This window comes from Hemicordylus capensis, chromosome 6, assembly GCF_027244095.1.
Source record: "Hemicordylus capensis ecotype Gifberg chromosome 6, rHemCap1.1.pri, whole genome shotgun sequence".
Taxonomy (NCBI): domain Eukaryota; kingdom Metazoa; phylum Chordata; class Lepidosauria; order Squamata; family Cordylidae; genus Hemicordylus; species Hemicordylus capensis.
This window is the reverse complement of record NC_069662.1, coordinates 142,267,749-142,285,421: the sequence shown is the minus strand read 5'-3', so window position 1 is coordinate 142,285,421 and position 17,673 is coordinate 142,267,749. Positions and strand designations below refer to the sequence as shown.

The 17,673-nt window shown below is 45.2% G+C and overlaps 1 protein-coding gene and 1 long non-coding RNA gene across 2 annotated transcripts in view; one reads left to right on the top strand and one right to left on the bottom strand.

Annotated features, from left to right (window-relative positions):
- GPR158 (G protein-coupled receptor 158) overlaps positions 1–17,673 on the bottom strand; it is a 216,342-nt gene that overhangs the window by 89,012 nt on the left and 109,657 nt on the right. Inside the window, exons 3-4 of the mRNA XM_053263346.1 lie at positions 16,263–16,365; positions 2,309–2,526 (exon numbers count right to left, since the gene is read on the bottom strand). Coding sequence (XP_053119321.1) covers positions 2,309–2,526; positions 16,263–16,365 — 321 coding nt within the window. The remainder of the gene's footprint in view (positions 1–2,308; positions 2,527–16,262; positions 16,366–17,673) is intronic.
- Positions 4,390–17,673, top strand: part of LOC128330450 (uncharacterized) — a 55,975-nt gene continuing 42,691 nt past the window's right edge. Inside the window, exon 1 of the long non-coding RNA XR_008310095.1 lies at positions 4,390–4,500. This is a non-coding gene — a long non-coding RNA (uncharacterized LOC128330450). The remainder of the gene's footprint in view (positions 4,501–17,673) is intronic.

Here is a 17,673-nt window from a genome sequence, read left to right as displayed (position 1 = left end):
GTGAAATTACATAAATTGCACATAGGGAATGCAAATCAATGCTGTCAGAGTAGTTATAAACCTGTTTTTATTAGTTAAGGGCTAATCAAACTTTTATACAGTCAAGAAGGTTACAAATTATGGAACCAATGGCTTACACATTCTGCAGTGTTGGAAGTGTGGATCAGGAGCTGCATCCATTGAACAGACTGCTTTGGAACTCAGTGAGATCATTGCTGAACAGGCAAAGGTGTGCACAGAAGAAGGGAAGAGCAATTTTTGCTGATCTCCCTTTCCATTAAAAGTATTATTTGGCTGCTAGGAATAAGTCTTTGAGGGCTGCATGACCCTCAGGAACATATTCCCAGCAGTCAAATAGCACTTTAGAAAATAGTTCCTTGCCTCAGTGCTTGTTTTACTGCTCAGCAGCTATTTTCAAAGAAGTCTCTTGCATCGACACAGCTCCTTTTACATATTTAATGCTGTTGAACATGTGAGCCAGTTTATTTAATTCAGAAGGTTTCTGCTTCTGAACTATTCCCCTGCCTCCAGTTTGACCCTCAGATGAATGTTAGCACATTTATAGTTAGAGATGTAATCCTATATGTTCTTACTTGGGAGTATATCCTGTTGAAGTCAGTGGTAGGAGTGTGTGAACCAGTTCGACTGGTCTGAATTTGAACTGGACCATTTGCAGTTTGAGCAGAACTGGTCTGAACCAGTTTGGGGCAATGCTTATAAAGGGGAATCCGCCGAGGATTTACAAGCAAAGTTACAAGCAAAGGGGGGTTCCCAAAGTAGGGATGTGCATAGAACCAGCTGGCCCGGTTCAAGTCTGGACCGGACTCGAACCAGACTGGGACAGTTCGGTCCGGCACCCCCTCGAACCCCACCGGTTCAGTTGGGGGGGGGGCGTGTTGAGGACTAAAAAAATTGTATGTGTTTGTGTGTCACTTACCCCCTTCGGGGGAGTTGGAGTCAGCAGCAGCAAGGAGGTCTGCGGAGGTTCTCCCTCCCCCCACCGGCTTCCTTGCAGCCCAAACCAGCCATTTGGCTGGCTCTTCAGCCCATTTGGGCCTTCCCCTTCCAGAGCACTGGCCATTTTGGAGCAATAGGCCTCTGTGTGACCCAGATCATGCAGAGGCCAATTGCACAGGTGCGGCGGCCTCCAAAATGGCTGCTGTGCCAGAGGGGAAAGGCCTGAATGGGCTGAACAGCCAATTTGGGCTGCAAGGAAGGCCGGTGGGGTGGTGGTGGAGGAACCTCTGCGAACCCCCCCTGCTGCCTTTAACAACTCTCCTGAAAGGGGTAAGTGGTGCACACAAAAAATGTATTTTAAAAAACCAAAAGGTCCGCGAACCCCTGAACGGTCAGGGAGTGTTCAGTCTGGGGTCGGACCAAACAAGAGGATGGTTCGGTTCGACCACGAACCATTGAACCAAACAGGTTTGATGTTGAACACGTTCAACAGCAAACTTGTTTGCACATCCCTATCCCAAAGGGAGGGGGTGGGGGCGAGAGGGTAACTTACCTTCCCACTACTGACAGGATAGTGGGGGCGGTGGAGCGGCTCCTCTAAATCCCCTGTTGGCCTCCCTAATAGCAGCCAGAGTGGCTGCAGCCCAGTTTGGTAACTGTAGAGTACGCGGGCCTCCGCACAGGCATGGAGGCCATTAGACTAGGTCACCCAGTGCTCTTGCGCCAGTTAGGGTTTACATCAAAATTACCCAGATTAAAGGCAAACAATTTAAAAACAATGATGAAATCTATAAGTCTAATTAAAAGCCTGGATGAATAAATGCATCTTAAAAGGTAAGGTTGCCCTTTAAAAAGCTGTCAGAGAAGGCAAGGCTCTTACTTTGGCAAGGAGTGCATTCTACAGCCTCAGGGTGCTAATGGACAAGGTCCATCCTTGAGTAGCTACTAGACAAGCTGGTAGCTACTAATGCAAACCTCACCGGATGGCCTCAATAGGTGGCAGGGCTCATAATGCAGGTGCTATCTTAAATAATAATATCTCCACAGAATACACCTAAGCAGAACTATAAAAGGTACCTACATCCACATATCCAGACAGTGGGGGCAGGATGAGAAGCAGGAAACGCCATCAAATTAGCATCATCTTGACATGCCCTGACACAGTCTTTACTAAAAAGTATCCTGGCACTCTGTTTTACAGATCTGGGCAATTACTCTGACCTTTTGATTTGATGATGGCAATCTTGCCATAAGCATCCCTTTAATGGCAAATGTGGGACACACAAACAAATGGACACAAGAAAGAGAAAACAGGCAGGAAGATTACAAAGGAAGATGTTTCTAAGTTTACCTTGGCTTTGCGAAAACGGTAGACCAGTAGCATGCTTATGAAGTCCAACAGCATACAGAGAGTTTGGAATGAGATGATAGCAAGCCGTAAATACTGGTCCTCCTGTGCATAGCAGGGAGTATCATTTGTACAGTAAGAACATCCTTCCCTGCAGGGCAAGCAGGCATAGACTTCCTCAGGCATCTCGCCTCCAGAAAAATGGCTCTCTGCATCCTTTCCTAAAAATATCGGACACAGAGGGGGGGAAAGAACCACAGAGTTCAGGAAGAGGGAAAACAAAACCTTCCAAGTGATCCACATTCTCTCCTTTCATGAAATGAAGGGTGTGGTTTGGAGGCACTGCTGTCAATTCAAAGGTGGAGGGAGAAGTGGTCATCTAATGCCCACACTTGTGCTACCTTCTTTGCTCTCCACCCTTTCTTCAAGATGGACAGGGCCATTTAATTAATGCCCACTTGGAAAAGATGTTACCTGTCTCCACAGTTTCTCCATGGGAGGCTAAGGCAGCTGTAGGGGGAAGCGGGGACTGACAAAAATCACACCTCCCCCTTTCTATAATAGGAAATCCTCTTCCATCAGTGCATCCTTAGTCTGGATAATGATCAATTTTGTTGTTGTAACCAACTTAAGTTTTAAGCACAGGGCAGCAGCAGCAGCTCAAGATCTACATAGCAAGATAGGAAGCTGCCTTCTACCGAGTCCGAACATTGGTCCATCTAATCGTGTTTTTAAATTTTATTGTGAGCTGCCTTGGGATTTTCTTGGGATAGGCGGGGTATAAATTTAACAATAATAAATAAAATAAATAAATAGCTCGGTATTGTCTACCCAGACTGGCAGCATCTTCTCCATGGTTACAGGCAGGAATCTCTCTGAGCCTTTTCTTGGAGATGCCAGGAGGGAATTTGGACCTTCTGCATGCAAGCATACAGGGGATCTTCCCAGAGGGGCCCCATCCCCTACAGGGGATATCTGACAGTGTAGTCTTTCATTCAAATGCAAACCAGGATGGACCCTGCTTAGCAAAGGTGACAATTCATGCTCCACTCTGTGTGCCTGAGGCAGGGCACCAAATGTGTCTCTGTGTACTATGGACAGGGCACCCTTCCATGTATCCCCCCCTGCTTTTAATGTGACGGCCAGGAGGGCATCTTGCATTCTCACCTGCACCTTAATAATCTGCTGCCTGAGGTGACCACTTCCCCTTGCCTCATGGAAGGGCTGCCCCCAGCACTGGGATTTTCTTGTAAGTTATCCATAAATAGTTATCAGCAGAGTTATCTGCCGTTCGCTGCTGTTCTTGCTTATTCAGTAGAGAGTGTGCACCATTTCCCACTGAACAGATAACGTAGCAACATCAAAGCCACTGGGGAGGGCCAACCATTCATATTATTCACACATGCTGACCAGAGCCTATTAGTCCTTTGACACTCACAGAACAGATACAGAATCAGAGACTTTTTTGTTCCTTAATTCCACAAGGCTTCCAACCTACTGGGTTCATTTGCTTCAAATGCAAAGCAAGACCTATTTAATTAAGATTTCTGCAGCCTGGTGCTACAGGTGTATGTCACTCCTTGTGCAAAAAAAGATGTGGGCCTAAATATTGTGAAATCATTTTCCTTAGTACAGAGTGTAACACTTTCTCACCGGCATTTTCTCAGTTTCAGTGGCATAGGTGAAACTTGGGGGGGCAGCCAGGGCACGTGCCCTAGGCGCCACTTGGGGGGTGCCAGTGCCATGCTGCCCCACCCCACCCCTCCGCCTCCCCAATTCACAAATTATTATTTTTAATTTTTTCAAAAAAAAAAAATTAACCTGTAGCCCCTTCGGGGGGCTTCCTAGAGGACACGGGGTGTGTGTGCAAAGGTTCCCCCTCCCCCCACCAGCCTCTTAGAACACCACTGCAGCCCATCCCAGTCTGATTTCAGGCCTGTTCAGGCCTACAAAGATCAGTGCGGTGGCCATTTTGGAGGTTGCCGCACATATTCAAAAAGCCTCTGCGAGGCCTGGTAAGGCCTAGGACCTCACAGGAACCATTTGAGCATGTGCAGCGGCCATTTTTAAAAATAAAATGGCCACCGCACATGCTCAAATGGCCTCTGAGAGGCCCTAGTCTAGTTTTTTCCTTGATCTAAGGAGTCAGAAGAATGAACCCGAGCATTTAAAAAACAGATACAGATGGCACAAAAGTAAGTGGACAAAACATCCCTTAAAAAGATAATGTTGGTTTAATATCTTGTAAGTTAGCAAAACTGAAGGTTGGGGTGGGGTAGAGCCAAGGAATAAAATGGAAATATTCACTCAGATGCTGTTTAATTCTCTATACAGAGCTCTATCTTTATCTGCATATTTGTCAAGCAATCTGATTAAAATGTTTGTGAGATTTCAGACTTGGAAAGTGCCTGCCTTTAACTTGTGTGGTGCTTAAAAAAAAAACACCCCAAAACTGCTGTAAGAATTCAAACCCAGAAATGTTGCATTTGCAATGTATTGCCATCCCTGTGTTGTGCAGTCTTACCATACAGATACATGGCTTGTCTTTTCAAATAAGTGGTTAACATGCTGCAAATTATTCCCTTCAATTTAGCTGAGTTGTACTCGAGTTTTGATTGCCTGTATATCCCAAGTAGATTTGCTCAAGTTTCCTTGCCTTCTAAAACAGTTATATTTTAGAATGTCTTAAAAAAAATAAATGCAACTCCCTTTTTACTTTGAACACAATTGTTTTAAAAAGACACATTGAATAGTCATGCTGTGATTCTGATTGACTAGTGCATTTGATAAACTAGACATAAAGTTTACTGTCCAGTCTGCCTGTTGCTTTCCCATTGCAACCATCTCCCTTTAAGGCAAAAGCTGTTTGGACAGAAAAAGCCCATCCCTGAATTTCCTGGAGGTAGCAACCTGTAGTGAAGTGTGGCAGAGCATTTGCTAAAGAGAGCTTTCACTGCTTAGCTCTATGGAGGCATGCCCAGCACATGGATGTGCTGCATTTCCTTGGGAAGGCGACTGGCACATATATGCCACATGTGTGGTTGTATGTGTGTATTCATGTGTGTGTTGCTTACAACCTGTTTCTCCTGAAAGCGTCTGGAGTTGTATTTCTGAGCTGATATTATGGTAAAGTTATCTGAAAGATGGGTTTCAGATGTTTGGACAGGGGCGCAATTTCAGTGCTTGCTCTAGGCGCTATTTTCCCTAGATACGCCCCTGTTCAGTGGTTCCCAACCAGAGTTCCCCTAGATGTTGCTGAACAATGACTCCTAGCATCCCCAGCCACAATAAATTGTAGCTGGGGATGATGGGAGTTGTAGCTAGCTCAGCAACATCTGGAGGAACCCTGGTTGGGAACCACTGGTTTAGACTTTTGATTGTCTGTTTATAAAATAAGCCTCACTAAGGTAATGCTGTAAGGAAAGCCACTCAAGGAAGCTTCTGCAATATGCACAGGAATATAGAAAGTTGCCTTATACCAAGTCAGACCATTGGTCCATCTAGCTCAGGCCTGCTTCACTTTGGATCCCCAGCTGTTTTTGGACTACAACTTCCATAATCCCCAGACACAGAGGCAACAGCCAATAGACAGGGATTGTGGGAGTTGTAGGCCAACATCTGCAAAAGGGCCAAAGTTGAATAGCCTTGATTTACACTGATTGGCAGTGGCTGTCCATGGTTTCAAGCAGGAGTCTCTCCCAACCCTACCTGGAGATGATGCCAGGGATTGAACCTGGGACCTTGTTCTGCATGGAAGTGGATGCTCTATCACTGAGCTATGGCCTCATCCCATCCCACACTCCAGCCCAGTTTTCCTGTGCCTACCTAGACAAGCCAATTGCATTATGGAGGAACACTTTAGACTAGATGTTCATCACCAACCTTATGAATATGACTTCCCAAATACTTGTCGCTGGTCCTCCTGACTTGCCTTTCATTCATGACTTCTCATCCCTACGTGGAACACTTGATCGTGCTGCCTACCTGCGGATATCTACACCTACCTGCCTTCTAGACTGCTGGTACCCTTTCAAAGCCCTCTACCCCTTTGGGCATTGGTACTCTATGAAGGCCTTGACCTAGAGTAAGACAATTTTTTGCGACTTTCCAGGGGCATAGCAAGGTTGGAGTGGGCCCAGAGACGAGATTTTAAAATGCCTCCCCCTCAAAGTCCAGGGCCTCCGCACACCCCAGGCCCCCAAGGATTTAAGTCTGATATTTCAAAATAAGTATGCTGTCTGGAAATACATTTCACTGAATACACACACACACACACATCACAATATATAGTGATAAACATTGAATACTATATATCTGTGCTACTTTAAATGCCTAGAACACACTAGAAACATTATTAAAATGGGCCCCTCACTGCAGATTAGCAAAGGAGACTTTCAGCCATTCAGTGTGGGCCTATGTATGTTTTCTCAGAATTCTGAACAAATTCAGTAAAGTTTGAGTCCAGGAGGTTTTTCACACAAGGCTTTTAAAGCCCTTTAATGTGTGTTACATTGTGTTACAGTGTAACAATGTGTGTTACAGATGTGTGTTACACATCTTCTCTGCAATGGAAGTGCTGCATTCATATGTTGGCCAGATTTACCCTGAAGTCCCTACAAGTTATTGTGGAGCAGTTCACACGCAATTCAGGTTTTTCACTGCTTTTTAGAGTGTAGCCTGATTTATATCCAGAGTAAAAAAAATCCACTATTTTGCATTGGTTCTTTGGGACAACTTCAGTTTCACAGTAAAGTCTCCCAGTAAACTTGCAGTAAAGCCTGCTGTGTATAAAAGTCCCAGGTAAGTGTGTGGAGAATTGCAGCCTCAGGTAGCAAATCTAATCACATTTAGCTGGAAGTACATTTCATTGAAACCTAAAGGCCTTATTAGCAAGGAAAGCATGTTTACTTAAAAATAAACTCCATTGCATTCAGCTGTCTGAGATCCTTCCCTGGTAAGTGCATATAGGATTGCACGTGCTCAGGGATGTAAAGCAAACCAAACTAATTTGTGCTCCCAGCATATTTTGCTCCCTATAGGAGGAGACCAGTAAGTCCCACTGAAGCAAGAAGATAGGTGGGGAGAAATAGAGAAAAGAGCAAGAATTGGCACCATTCCTCAGGAGAAAAAGATGCGGGGGCGGGGAGGGGGAGAGAATGAGGAATCTGTCTCTTCTTGGTAAATTTTTAAGATAGATGAGACAAGCCAGGGCTGAAGGCAAGCCAGCACCTGAAGTTATGCCCTCTTTCCTAAAAGCCATTCTCCCTGCTCCCCAATGTGGAAGTAGGGCTGGTTGAGGTCTCTCACTGTACTGACATAAAAACCACACTCTGCAGGTGCTCAGAAGCAGGGTCATCCCTAGTGGGGTGTGGGGGGCAAATCAGCACGTGCAGGGCCTCTTTAACATTTCATATCATTACAGAATCATACTGACTGATGACATACAGTGTAAATAGTGTGAGTGAGGTTTTGGGACATGTCCAACCAGCTTTGAATTTTTAAAGAAAAATAAAATAAAATAAAAGTACAACACATGCTTCACAGTTCTCATTCAGACAAAACAACTTGATCATAAGTGCATTTACAAATGAATGAATGCATGAATATAAATATAATATTTGTTCCATAAGTTTTTGTAATTTTCGGCCATGAAACAAGCCACTTTCTAGATAGTTGGTTTTTTTTAAAGCCAGCAATTTTTCCAATCTGTTTTAAATTAAATATTCAGAGACTTCTCAGTCTCCCCCCACTACCATATCAAAGCTCTATGGCAAGCAGATCCCTATATAGCGGGGTGGGGGGGAGTATAACCACAAAAGGGAATTCACATTCTATCTCCATTCCTGGCAAAAGCTGGCCTGGCTGGCCTGGGCAGAGGGTCTTCAGAGAACTGTGGTGGGTAAAGGGCAGCCAGTGCTGGCCACTCTGCCTGCCTCCTTCCTTCCTTGCTGCCTGGAGAGCTTCAGGCTTCAGGGAGGCCTCTCTGGAAGCCCCGCCCACCCGCCAATCAGCTGAGAGGTGGAGAGAGAGAAGGAGCTCTAGCAGCTTGCAGGCTGCTTAGATTGCCGGCCAGGAGGACAAGCAGGAGAGAGGGAGAACAGGGCAAGTGGCTGAGGGGCCTTGGGGCTGGGCGGGCAGGCAATGGGGAGTCATGTGAGGTGTCTCTGGGGGGGGTCCTTGAGGCAGGAGCCCCTGAAATAACTGTCTCCCCTGGCCTAATCATAGTTACGCCCATGCTACTTTCAGCTGGAATCAATCCTCTTGCTGAGTCTCCACTGGTGCTTCACAAGAATGAACGGAACTATTTTTTATTTATTTTTTGAGCCTGTATCCTGCACAGAACTGCTAACAGAATTCCATCTGCCCTGCTATCTCAGCAACCCACTTTACCTCCCAATTCTGCCTCGGCCTACAACTGTGCAGCCTCACAGAAAGCAGGAGGATTGCAAAGTTTTAAGTGGCAGAAGCATCTGGCCGGCAAAATCTTGATTATTAACGATGGTGAGCAAGCAAGAACACAGCGTGACTTTCAGATTCCTTGCTGGGTTTGCAGAGCTGGCAGTTAGATAAACAATCTTTTTAAAACTAATGTGCTGAGGAAATATCACAGACCATCAGAGACTGCAAAAAACAAGTCTCCACCATTCCAGTCCGGCAAAATTGCCTTGGAAAAGGAGAAAACCTAAAATGCACATTTTGAGTAAAAGCTGTTTTGGCCATATAGCCCCTTTTTTCACTGAATCACCCTGAAGAATGTGTAACTATAAATAAATAAAAGTTTAGGAACATAGGAAGTGGTGTTCTATAGAGTCAGATCTTTGGTCCATCTAGCTCATCATTGCCTACACAGACTGGCAGCAACTTCTCCAAGGTTTCCGGTGGGAGTCTCTCCCAGCCCTAGCTGGAAATGCCAGGGAGTGAACTTGGGACCTTCTACAGAAGTTTTTCCACTGAGCTTTGGCCTCATTCTCTAAAGGGAATATTTTACAGTGCCCACATGTAGTCTCCCATCCAAATGCAAACTCAAATGGACCTTGCTTAGTAAAAGGGACAATTCATGCTTGCTACCACATGACCAGCTGTCCTCCCCATTGTCCAAATAGCATAAATAAGTCATAGTCCCACTAAATCCTGTTTTCTGACTTAATAAATATATTACTCTTTCTTATTTGGGGGCCTCCATTTTATGTTGAACCAGACCTGGTTTGAGTAGGGGTGTGCACAAAACCAGCTGGCCCGGTTCGATTTGGGTCCGAATTGGACCTGAACTGGACTGGGTCAGAACCCGTCCCCCCCCCACCCCCCGCTGGTTCAGTTCAGTCCAGGGGAGGTTGTGATCCTTTTTTAAAAAAACCTTACCCCCTCCAGGGGGCTTCTCCAAGGCCACAGGTGTGTGTGTGTATTCCAGAGCCCCCCCCCGTGCTGGCCTCCATTATGTTGTAAATCACCCTGTTTGGGCAGTCTTCAGCCCATTCTGGGCTTCACACCCATTGTAGTGGCCATTTTGGATAGCCAATGGGCCTCTGTGTGGCCAGGTCAGGCCAAAGACCACCTGAACAGGGTGATTTACAAGATAATGGAGGCTGGTGGGGGAAGAAGGAATCTCTGGAGACCCCCCCCCTCTTCAGCCTTGGAGAAGCCCCCTGGAGGGGATAAGTACAAAAAAAAATAAGATCACGAACCACCTCCCTGAACAACTGGGGTGGGTGGGTTTCGGTCCAGTACCGAATCGAACCAGGGGGGTTGTTTGACAGTGAACCTGTTTGCACATCCTTAGGTTCGAGTTTGAACAGAGCAAATTCAAATGGAACTGGCTCGGAGTTCTACTGGTAAAGAGGAATCCGGTGAGGATTCCCTTTACCAGCAAAGGGGCAGGGGGGCTTGCCTAAGGGTAGAGCAGGCGAGAGAGAGTAACTACTTACAAGTGTTGCTGCTAGTGACTACGGTGGCCACAGAGGGTGTGGCAGCCAGTGCTCCCTCTAAGAGGGGTTCCCTGATGTTGTTGACTACAACTTCCATAATCCCCAAGGAAAAGCCATTGCAGCTGGGGATTCTGGGAGTTGTAGTCAACAACATCTGGGAATCCCTCTTAGAGGGAATAGTGGTGGCAGCAGCTCCTGCTGACCTCCCCCAGAGTAGGCAGGGCTGGTGGTAGCCCGGTTTGGGCCTCTGCACACATGTGGAGGCCATTTTAGTGACATCCATGCATTCACAGAAGCCATTTGCATGACCACCGAATTCACCTATAGCAGTAGAGCTCCACGCTGGCTCAGTCTGAACCAGGCCCGGTTCAGTTCGAACTCAGCCCAGCCAAGATCAGTCCAGTTCAATCCCGAACCTGTCAAGCCGAGCCGGCTCAACGTGCAGATGTCTAGCTTGCACACCCCCTAATACACATGCATGAGCGCAAACACAGAGTTGTGTTTTCTTGGAACATTTTACACTTTTATACTTCTGTCCAGGTTTGTCTCCTTGCTTGTCAGACTTTATCAAACTAGCTCTACTAACAGACCTTCAGGTCATACTGTTTCTTTTACAGCAACAATCACCTCCTTCCTGTCCCTCATCTTGCATTCATTTCAATGATAGCATCTCCTGGGCTTCCAAACAGGGGTGCACCTAGGTAATTTTGGAGCCCAGACCTGAAGGGCTTTGGAGGGGGCGGGTTGGGGGCAAGTCAATTCATTCATTTATTTATTTATTTATTTATTTATTTATTTATTTGCTGTTTGACCCATTTTGGGGCTCTCTGTGCATGAGCACAGAGGCCAGAAATGGCCCAAAAATGGCTCAACCTGGAGTTTCCGGACTACATACAAAGGCAGCCCCACATAGAGTGCATTGCAGAAGTCAAGTCTGGAGGTTACCAACATATGTACCACTGTTTTGAGGTCATTCATTTCAAGAAACAGGCACAGCTGGCATATCAGCCAAAGCTGATAGAAAGCCCCTCTGGCCACCGTCTCAACCTGAGATACCAGGGAGAGGTGTGGATCCAGAAGCACTCCTAGACTACATACCTGTTCCTTTTGTGGAGGTGTGACCTCATCTAGAACAGGCAGATCAAAATCGTCTCTGGAGTTCTGACCTTGTACAATAAGTACCTCCATCTTATCTGGTTTCAGTCTCAATTTATTCTCCCTCATCCAGCCCATCCAGCCAATTACTGCTTCCAGGCAGGCATTTAGGGAGGTTATGCTATCTCTTGATGATGTTGACATGGAGAAGTTGATCTGGGTGTCATCAGCATACTGATAACACCCCGCACCAAATCCCCTGATGATCTCTCCTAGCAGTTTCATGTAGATGTTAAAGAGCACTGGAGACAGTATGGAGCCCTGAAGGACATCACACATAAGCTCAGATTTTGAAGAGCAACAGTCCCCTATCGACACCATCTGGAATCTATCTGAGAGGTAGGAGCAGAACCACTGTAAGACAGTGCCTCTGACCCCTAACACTCTCAGACGTTCCAGAAGGATACTACGGTCGATAGTATTGAAAGCTGCCTAGGGATCCAAAAGGACCAACAGAGTCACACTTCCTCTGTCAATTGCCAATTGGAGATCATCCATCAGGCTGACCAAGGCACCCCATAGCTCACCCGAAAGCCAGTTTGAAATGGGTCTAGATAATCAGTGCCCACTTAAGAGGGCACTTAAGAGAAAACCAGGTGCAGTGGTGTAGCGAGCTTTGAGGCGGCCAGGAGATAAACTGCGGCCAGGAGCCGCCCTCTGTTTATCCATCGCACACGCTTTGCACGCATATGCCCCAAGTCACGCCCCCTGAGAAAGACATCAGATGCAAGGGGGCGGGGCCAATGCCCTTCCAGGCCCAGGTCAGCTACTTGCATCGGGGGACTTCACTCTTTGCTGCCACCTCCTTCCCACTGCCGTCATGGTCAGCTGGCTCCTCAGGTGCTGCTCACCCATGGTAAGAGGCCCGGACTGCTCCGGCGCCACTGTGCAGCAGCCTGCACAGCACCTGCAGCAGCAGCTCTACACTGGCCCATCAAACGTAGGCTGCGGGCCAAGCCCAGCATGGTCACTGATGGAGGGAGGGAGGGAGGGAGGGAGGGAGGCAGGCAGGCAGGCAGGCAGGCAGGCAGGCAGGCAGGCAGGCAGAACCACCAGTGGCACCCTTACCCCTGGACATTGGGGCCGAAGTCCAGTGCCTCCAGACCCGCTGAGGCCCTGAAAATCCTCTTTAGTCTGTCCTGGGTGGTGTGGTCACCACTGGCCTGCACTGCTCCAGGTGGCCAAATGTGATTATGACCTGTGCTAGGTGCTTTAGAAACATCAGGGGGGAGAGGGGAAAGGAATATGTGGGATAAGAATAGGGGGATGATGCATAACTTGCAGTGGTGGGGGAGGGGATCCAGCAAGTGAGAGGCCTCCAAAGGCCTTTAGGTCTCGGCTCCAAAATTACCTAGGTGCATCTCCGAGAACCACCACTAATTCTTCCTGCCTTGCCCTGTCCAACCCAGCCCATCGCATCCTATCTCTAAAATGAAACCCTGCCGGATTTCTTGGCACTGGCCCCGCCTTTTCCATCTTATGTCAGATTCAGAGGAGGGGCCAATGCCCTGGAGAGGGTCCATCCCTCTTCCAGTCAGCTAGAGAGGAGTGGTGCATGCTTCAAGCTCCCAGCCGAGTGCTTTGCTCAGGGGTGTAGCTAGAGGGGAAAGGGCCAGTGTTCACCCCTCTTCCTGGTGGCCCCTCAGAGTGAGGGAGATAATGAAGAAGATAGGGAGGGGTGGATCTGGGGGGGCCCTCAGGAGCTTGGGGACCCGGGTTCTTTGAACCCATCTGCTCAATTATAATGATACCCCTGGCTTTGCTCGCCAGCTGGATGCGGGAAGGGGCACGGAGGCACCCTGGCTGAGGGCAAGGGGGAGACTTGGGGGAACCCCAGACCCTCTGGACCTGGGGACAATTGTCCCCTCTTGCTCAATGATTGCTACACCCCTGAGTGGAGCTAATGGAACTCAATGGCGATATGGAAGAGAGCTTGAACCAAAATACCAGGAAATTTCTCACCTTGACAGTCACAACCCTTTCTGCTTTTGAGGGGGAAAGGTGCCTAAAATTTTCACTATCCTCAGGCACAGGCTCAATAAGACATGAATACCAGCTATGTGCTGTAACATTTTGTTGTGTGTCCATACTTGTCCACTTAAAGACAAGAAGATAGAGAGCCTGTTGGATATTCCCATGGAGACAGTTCCACAGATATGGTACCACCGAGAAAGCTTTATCTGTAGTTCACCAGTCTCATATCTGCCAGCAATTGATTAAATAACAGAACCCCCGAAACTGGTCTTATGCAGGTTTGTACAGGTGAAAATAGAAGCAGAAAATATTATCAGCCATCTATAGCTGACAGGAGAAAGAGCATAACTGAGCTCAGAGGAAGAGCATCTGCTTGGCATGCAGAAGGTCCTGGGTTCAATCCCTGGCATCTCCAAGTAGAGCTGAAACCTTGGAGAGCTGCTACCAGTTAGTGTAGACAATATTGAGCTAGGTTGACCAATAGTTTGACTTCCTGAAAGCCACATTCCTATGTAACCTATGCAAGGCTAATTTGTACTGATTTTGCCAATATAAATACAATAATGAAAGATGACCAGCTGATAAAACTGAACTACTCATTGTAACAGCATTGTAACTCCCTCTTCCAGTAAAAAAATGTAAGTTGGGAATAGCTTATACACTTTACAGCAGATTTAAAGAAACAGCTAACATAGGCCTCCATTAGATGGCTTCTAAATGTCTGTATACTACGAAAGCCAGCAGCTATTTTACATAGTCCTGTCATATAAAAGCCACCTAATGGCGCAGCAGGGAAGTAACTTGCCTAGGGAGCAAGAGGTTGCTGGTTCGAATCCCTGCTGGTGTCTTCCCAGACTATGGGAAACACCTATATCGGGCAGCAGTGATATAGGAAGATGCTGAAAGACATCATTTCATACTGCACAGGAGATGGCAATGGTAAACCCCTCCTCAATGGTAAACCACATGTAGGGATGTGCACAAATTGATTTTTTAATTCAATTTGTGCACAAATCACCCCTGATTTGTTTTGTATTCAAATCTACCCCCTCCAAATCACCCCAGATTCATTTTGTATTTGCTTTGATTCGATTTGGATTTGGACCACTTAACAAGGTCCTAGGGGCACCAAATTTGGTTGGTGGGTAAGACTCCATGGGTTCCACCTACCACCCAAATACCAAGACAGTGAGACACTTGGTTGATTTTTTTTTTAGTTTTTTACTGATTTTCAACATTTACGCCATAGGAAACAATGGGGATTCGAAGTTGCCATATCCTAACCCTAACATGGATCCCCAGATTTCTTTTTTTTAAAAAAAGCTAAGCTCTAGCCCTTGTAGAAGTGGAGTTATGAAGCAAAATGTGCAGTCATTATTTTTCAAGTGTTTGGATTCTTTGGTGTATAATACTTTTCCTCTTAATGAATCCCTATGAAGAGTAATTGCACACCTTCATTTCTTCTGTTCATTTTGACGGTCACTGGACGGTGCTAACTGTCAACCCCCATGTGCCAACTACACACGCCCCCTGCAAGGCAGTAGCGTACTCATTTTAATTTTTAGGAATATTGAAATGTTTAGATTCTTTGGTGTCTAATAACTTTTCCTCATAATGAATCCCTATGAGGGTTCATTATACGCCTTTGTTTCTTCTGTTCATTTTGACTATCATTGGACAGTGCCAACTGTCAACTGCCATGTGTCAACTACACCCCACCCACACACACACAAACACACACTGGGGGACTCAGTTTATTTTTTAGGTATTTTTGAAGTGTTTAGATTCTTTGGTGTCTTCATTACACACCTTCATTTCTTCTGTTCATTTTGACCCCACTGCTTTGCAGGTGGGGTGGGTAATTAGTGGCATCCCATGTTTCAAATACCCCACAAGCCACAAGCCACTGGGTACTCTGTTTATATTTTACGAATTTTTGAGGTGTTTAGACCCATCAGTGTGTAATAAATCCTCACAGGGATTCATTATGAGGAAAGGCCACTGCCTTGCAGGTGGGAGTGGGCTGTAGTTGGCACATGGCAGTTGACAGCTGGCACTGTTGAAAAGACAATCAAAATGAATAGAAGAAATGAAGGTGGGTAACGGCACAATTTTACAACTTTATTATATAAAAGCAGAATGTTAAAGGAAAATAAAATAAAATTATACACCAAAAAATCCAAACACTTGAAAAATAGTGACCACACATTTTGCTCCAAAGCTCCACTTCTACAAGGCCTAGAACTTAGCTTTTTCTTCTTCTTTTAAATGAAAGCTGGGAATCTGGAGGAATTAATAGGAGGGATCTGCATCTCGAATCGATTTGAATCGAATCAGGCACAATTTGATTTGTACCCAAATCTAGCCAATGGACCACAGGGGTGATTTGTTTTGTCTCCAAATCACCTGAATCAGCAAGATTCGGGTACAAATCGATTTGTACCTGAATCCATTTGCACATCCCTAATCACATGGCTCTGAGGTCACCAGGAGTCGACACTGACCCAACGGCACAATTTTGCAACTTCATTACATAAAAGCAGAATGTTAAAGGAAACTAAAACAAAATAAAATTAGCAAAACTAATATGCACTTATAAATAGGGAATAAAATAAGCTTCTGCTCTAATACTAATGCCAGAAACGGTTACTGCCCAATTGCAAAGGGATTTTAGAACATATTTTTAGTATTTATTTACAATTCAAATACACTTAAAAGTAGGCATGTTTTAGAGGATTCTCCAGAGTATCACAGATGACAAACCACAGGGCTAAAATTCCTTAAGTGATTATATAATCCCAGAGTTGCTGGCCACTGGGAATATACTGTATAACCCTGACAAGGATAAAAAGGAATACTGCATTATTAATGCTCTCTCTCTTTCAAACTCAAGCAAAGGCACTTACTGTGATAGCTGTTCTCTGAAAATATTTTGGGATGATAGAATCCAGCTTTACAATTGCATTTGTAGGCTCCAAGCACAAATCCATGGCCTTTAATTGGCATACACTGTAAGAAACAAAAAGGAAAAATATGAGAGATGCCCACACTGTTTATAGAGATGTTGTACATCTTCATCTTGAGGCTGGCAATACAGCAGGGTTGTCTTTTACAGAAAGTTTTTTTGTTTTTTTAAAGGCTAACAGAGGGTGCATGTGTTAACAAATCAAAAGCACAAGAGCTGCAGACAAGATTTCAGTGTCAACTGTTTTCATTGAAATATTACTCTGATGTATGTTGTTCTTCCTTCTTGAATTTTACAAAAATATTTTTAAAAACCCTTCACATCTCATATATTTGGTGAACTTAAGACACTTCTAATACGACAAACGGAGCATCCTCCTTTCATGAATACTTCAATCAAAAATATGGCACGGGTTCCCACATCTGTATTCATACACACACACACAAGCACTGACCCCAAAAGAAAAACCTGTAGGGTAGAAAATAGATAAAAGTAGCTCTTTTACTTAGATTTACTGTATTAAGAGATTAACCCACAACGTCTCAATAAATATTCACAGTAGGCCTCTAATTAGCGTGAAGATTATGAATATATTTAGATGGAAGAACATATCTATAAATCCACTTGCCAAGTCAAAGCCAGCTTTTTATCATCTTTAGGACACTAAGGACTATAGAGAGTCAAATGAGGTAGCAATGTAAAGGCAAAGAACATGTAAATTTGTTCGATTTTGTATTTTTCATTATTTTTATTATTTCCTGTTTACACAATCAGACAGGTGTTATTGACTGGTTTGTTTTATCCAGACATCGAGTCCTTCCCAAGGACCTGAGATGGCTGAATTTTATTGTCAATGTTGTTGCTGTTATAGATATCGTCGCAGAATATAGGCTGTTCCCAGTAAAGCTGCTTTTTGTAATTGGCTGATGGTGATTTCTGTGGCCCCTTTGGTGTTGAGGTGCTCTTCAAGGTCTTTTGGAACTGCACCCAGGGCGCCAATTACCACTGGGATTATTTTGGTCTTTTTCTGCCACAGCCTTTCAATTTCCATTTGTAGATCTTTGTATTTTGTGATACAAAATACAGAGTGGTATATAAATATTCATAGTAGTAGCACTTCAGCATTGAAAAAAGGAATGACGATTGAGCCAGTATAAGTCTGTAGAACAGACATGTCCTAAAGGTTGGGATCCAAAATAGGTAAACTCTCCATTGAATTTTACTGTCGATAAGGTTTCTTGATTTCCCATTTCAAATCATGGAAGTAATTCTGTGTGTGCAAGAGAAGAAACAGATGGGACAGAACTCAGAAGATGATCCCTGTTCACAGAGCTGAATTGTATTTTGATTTT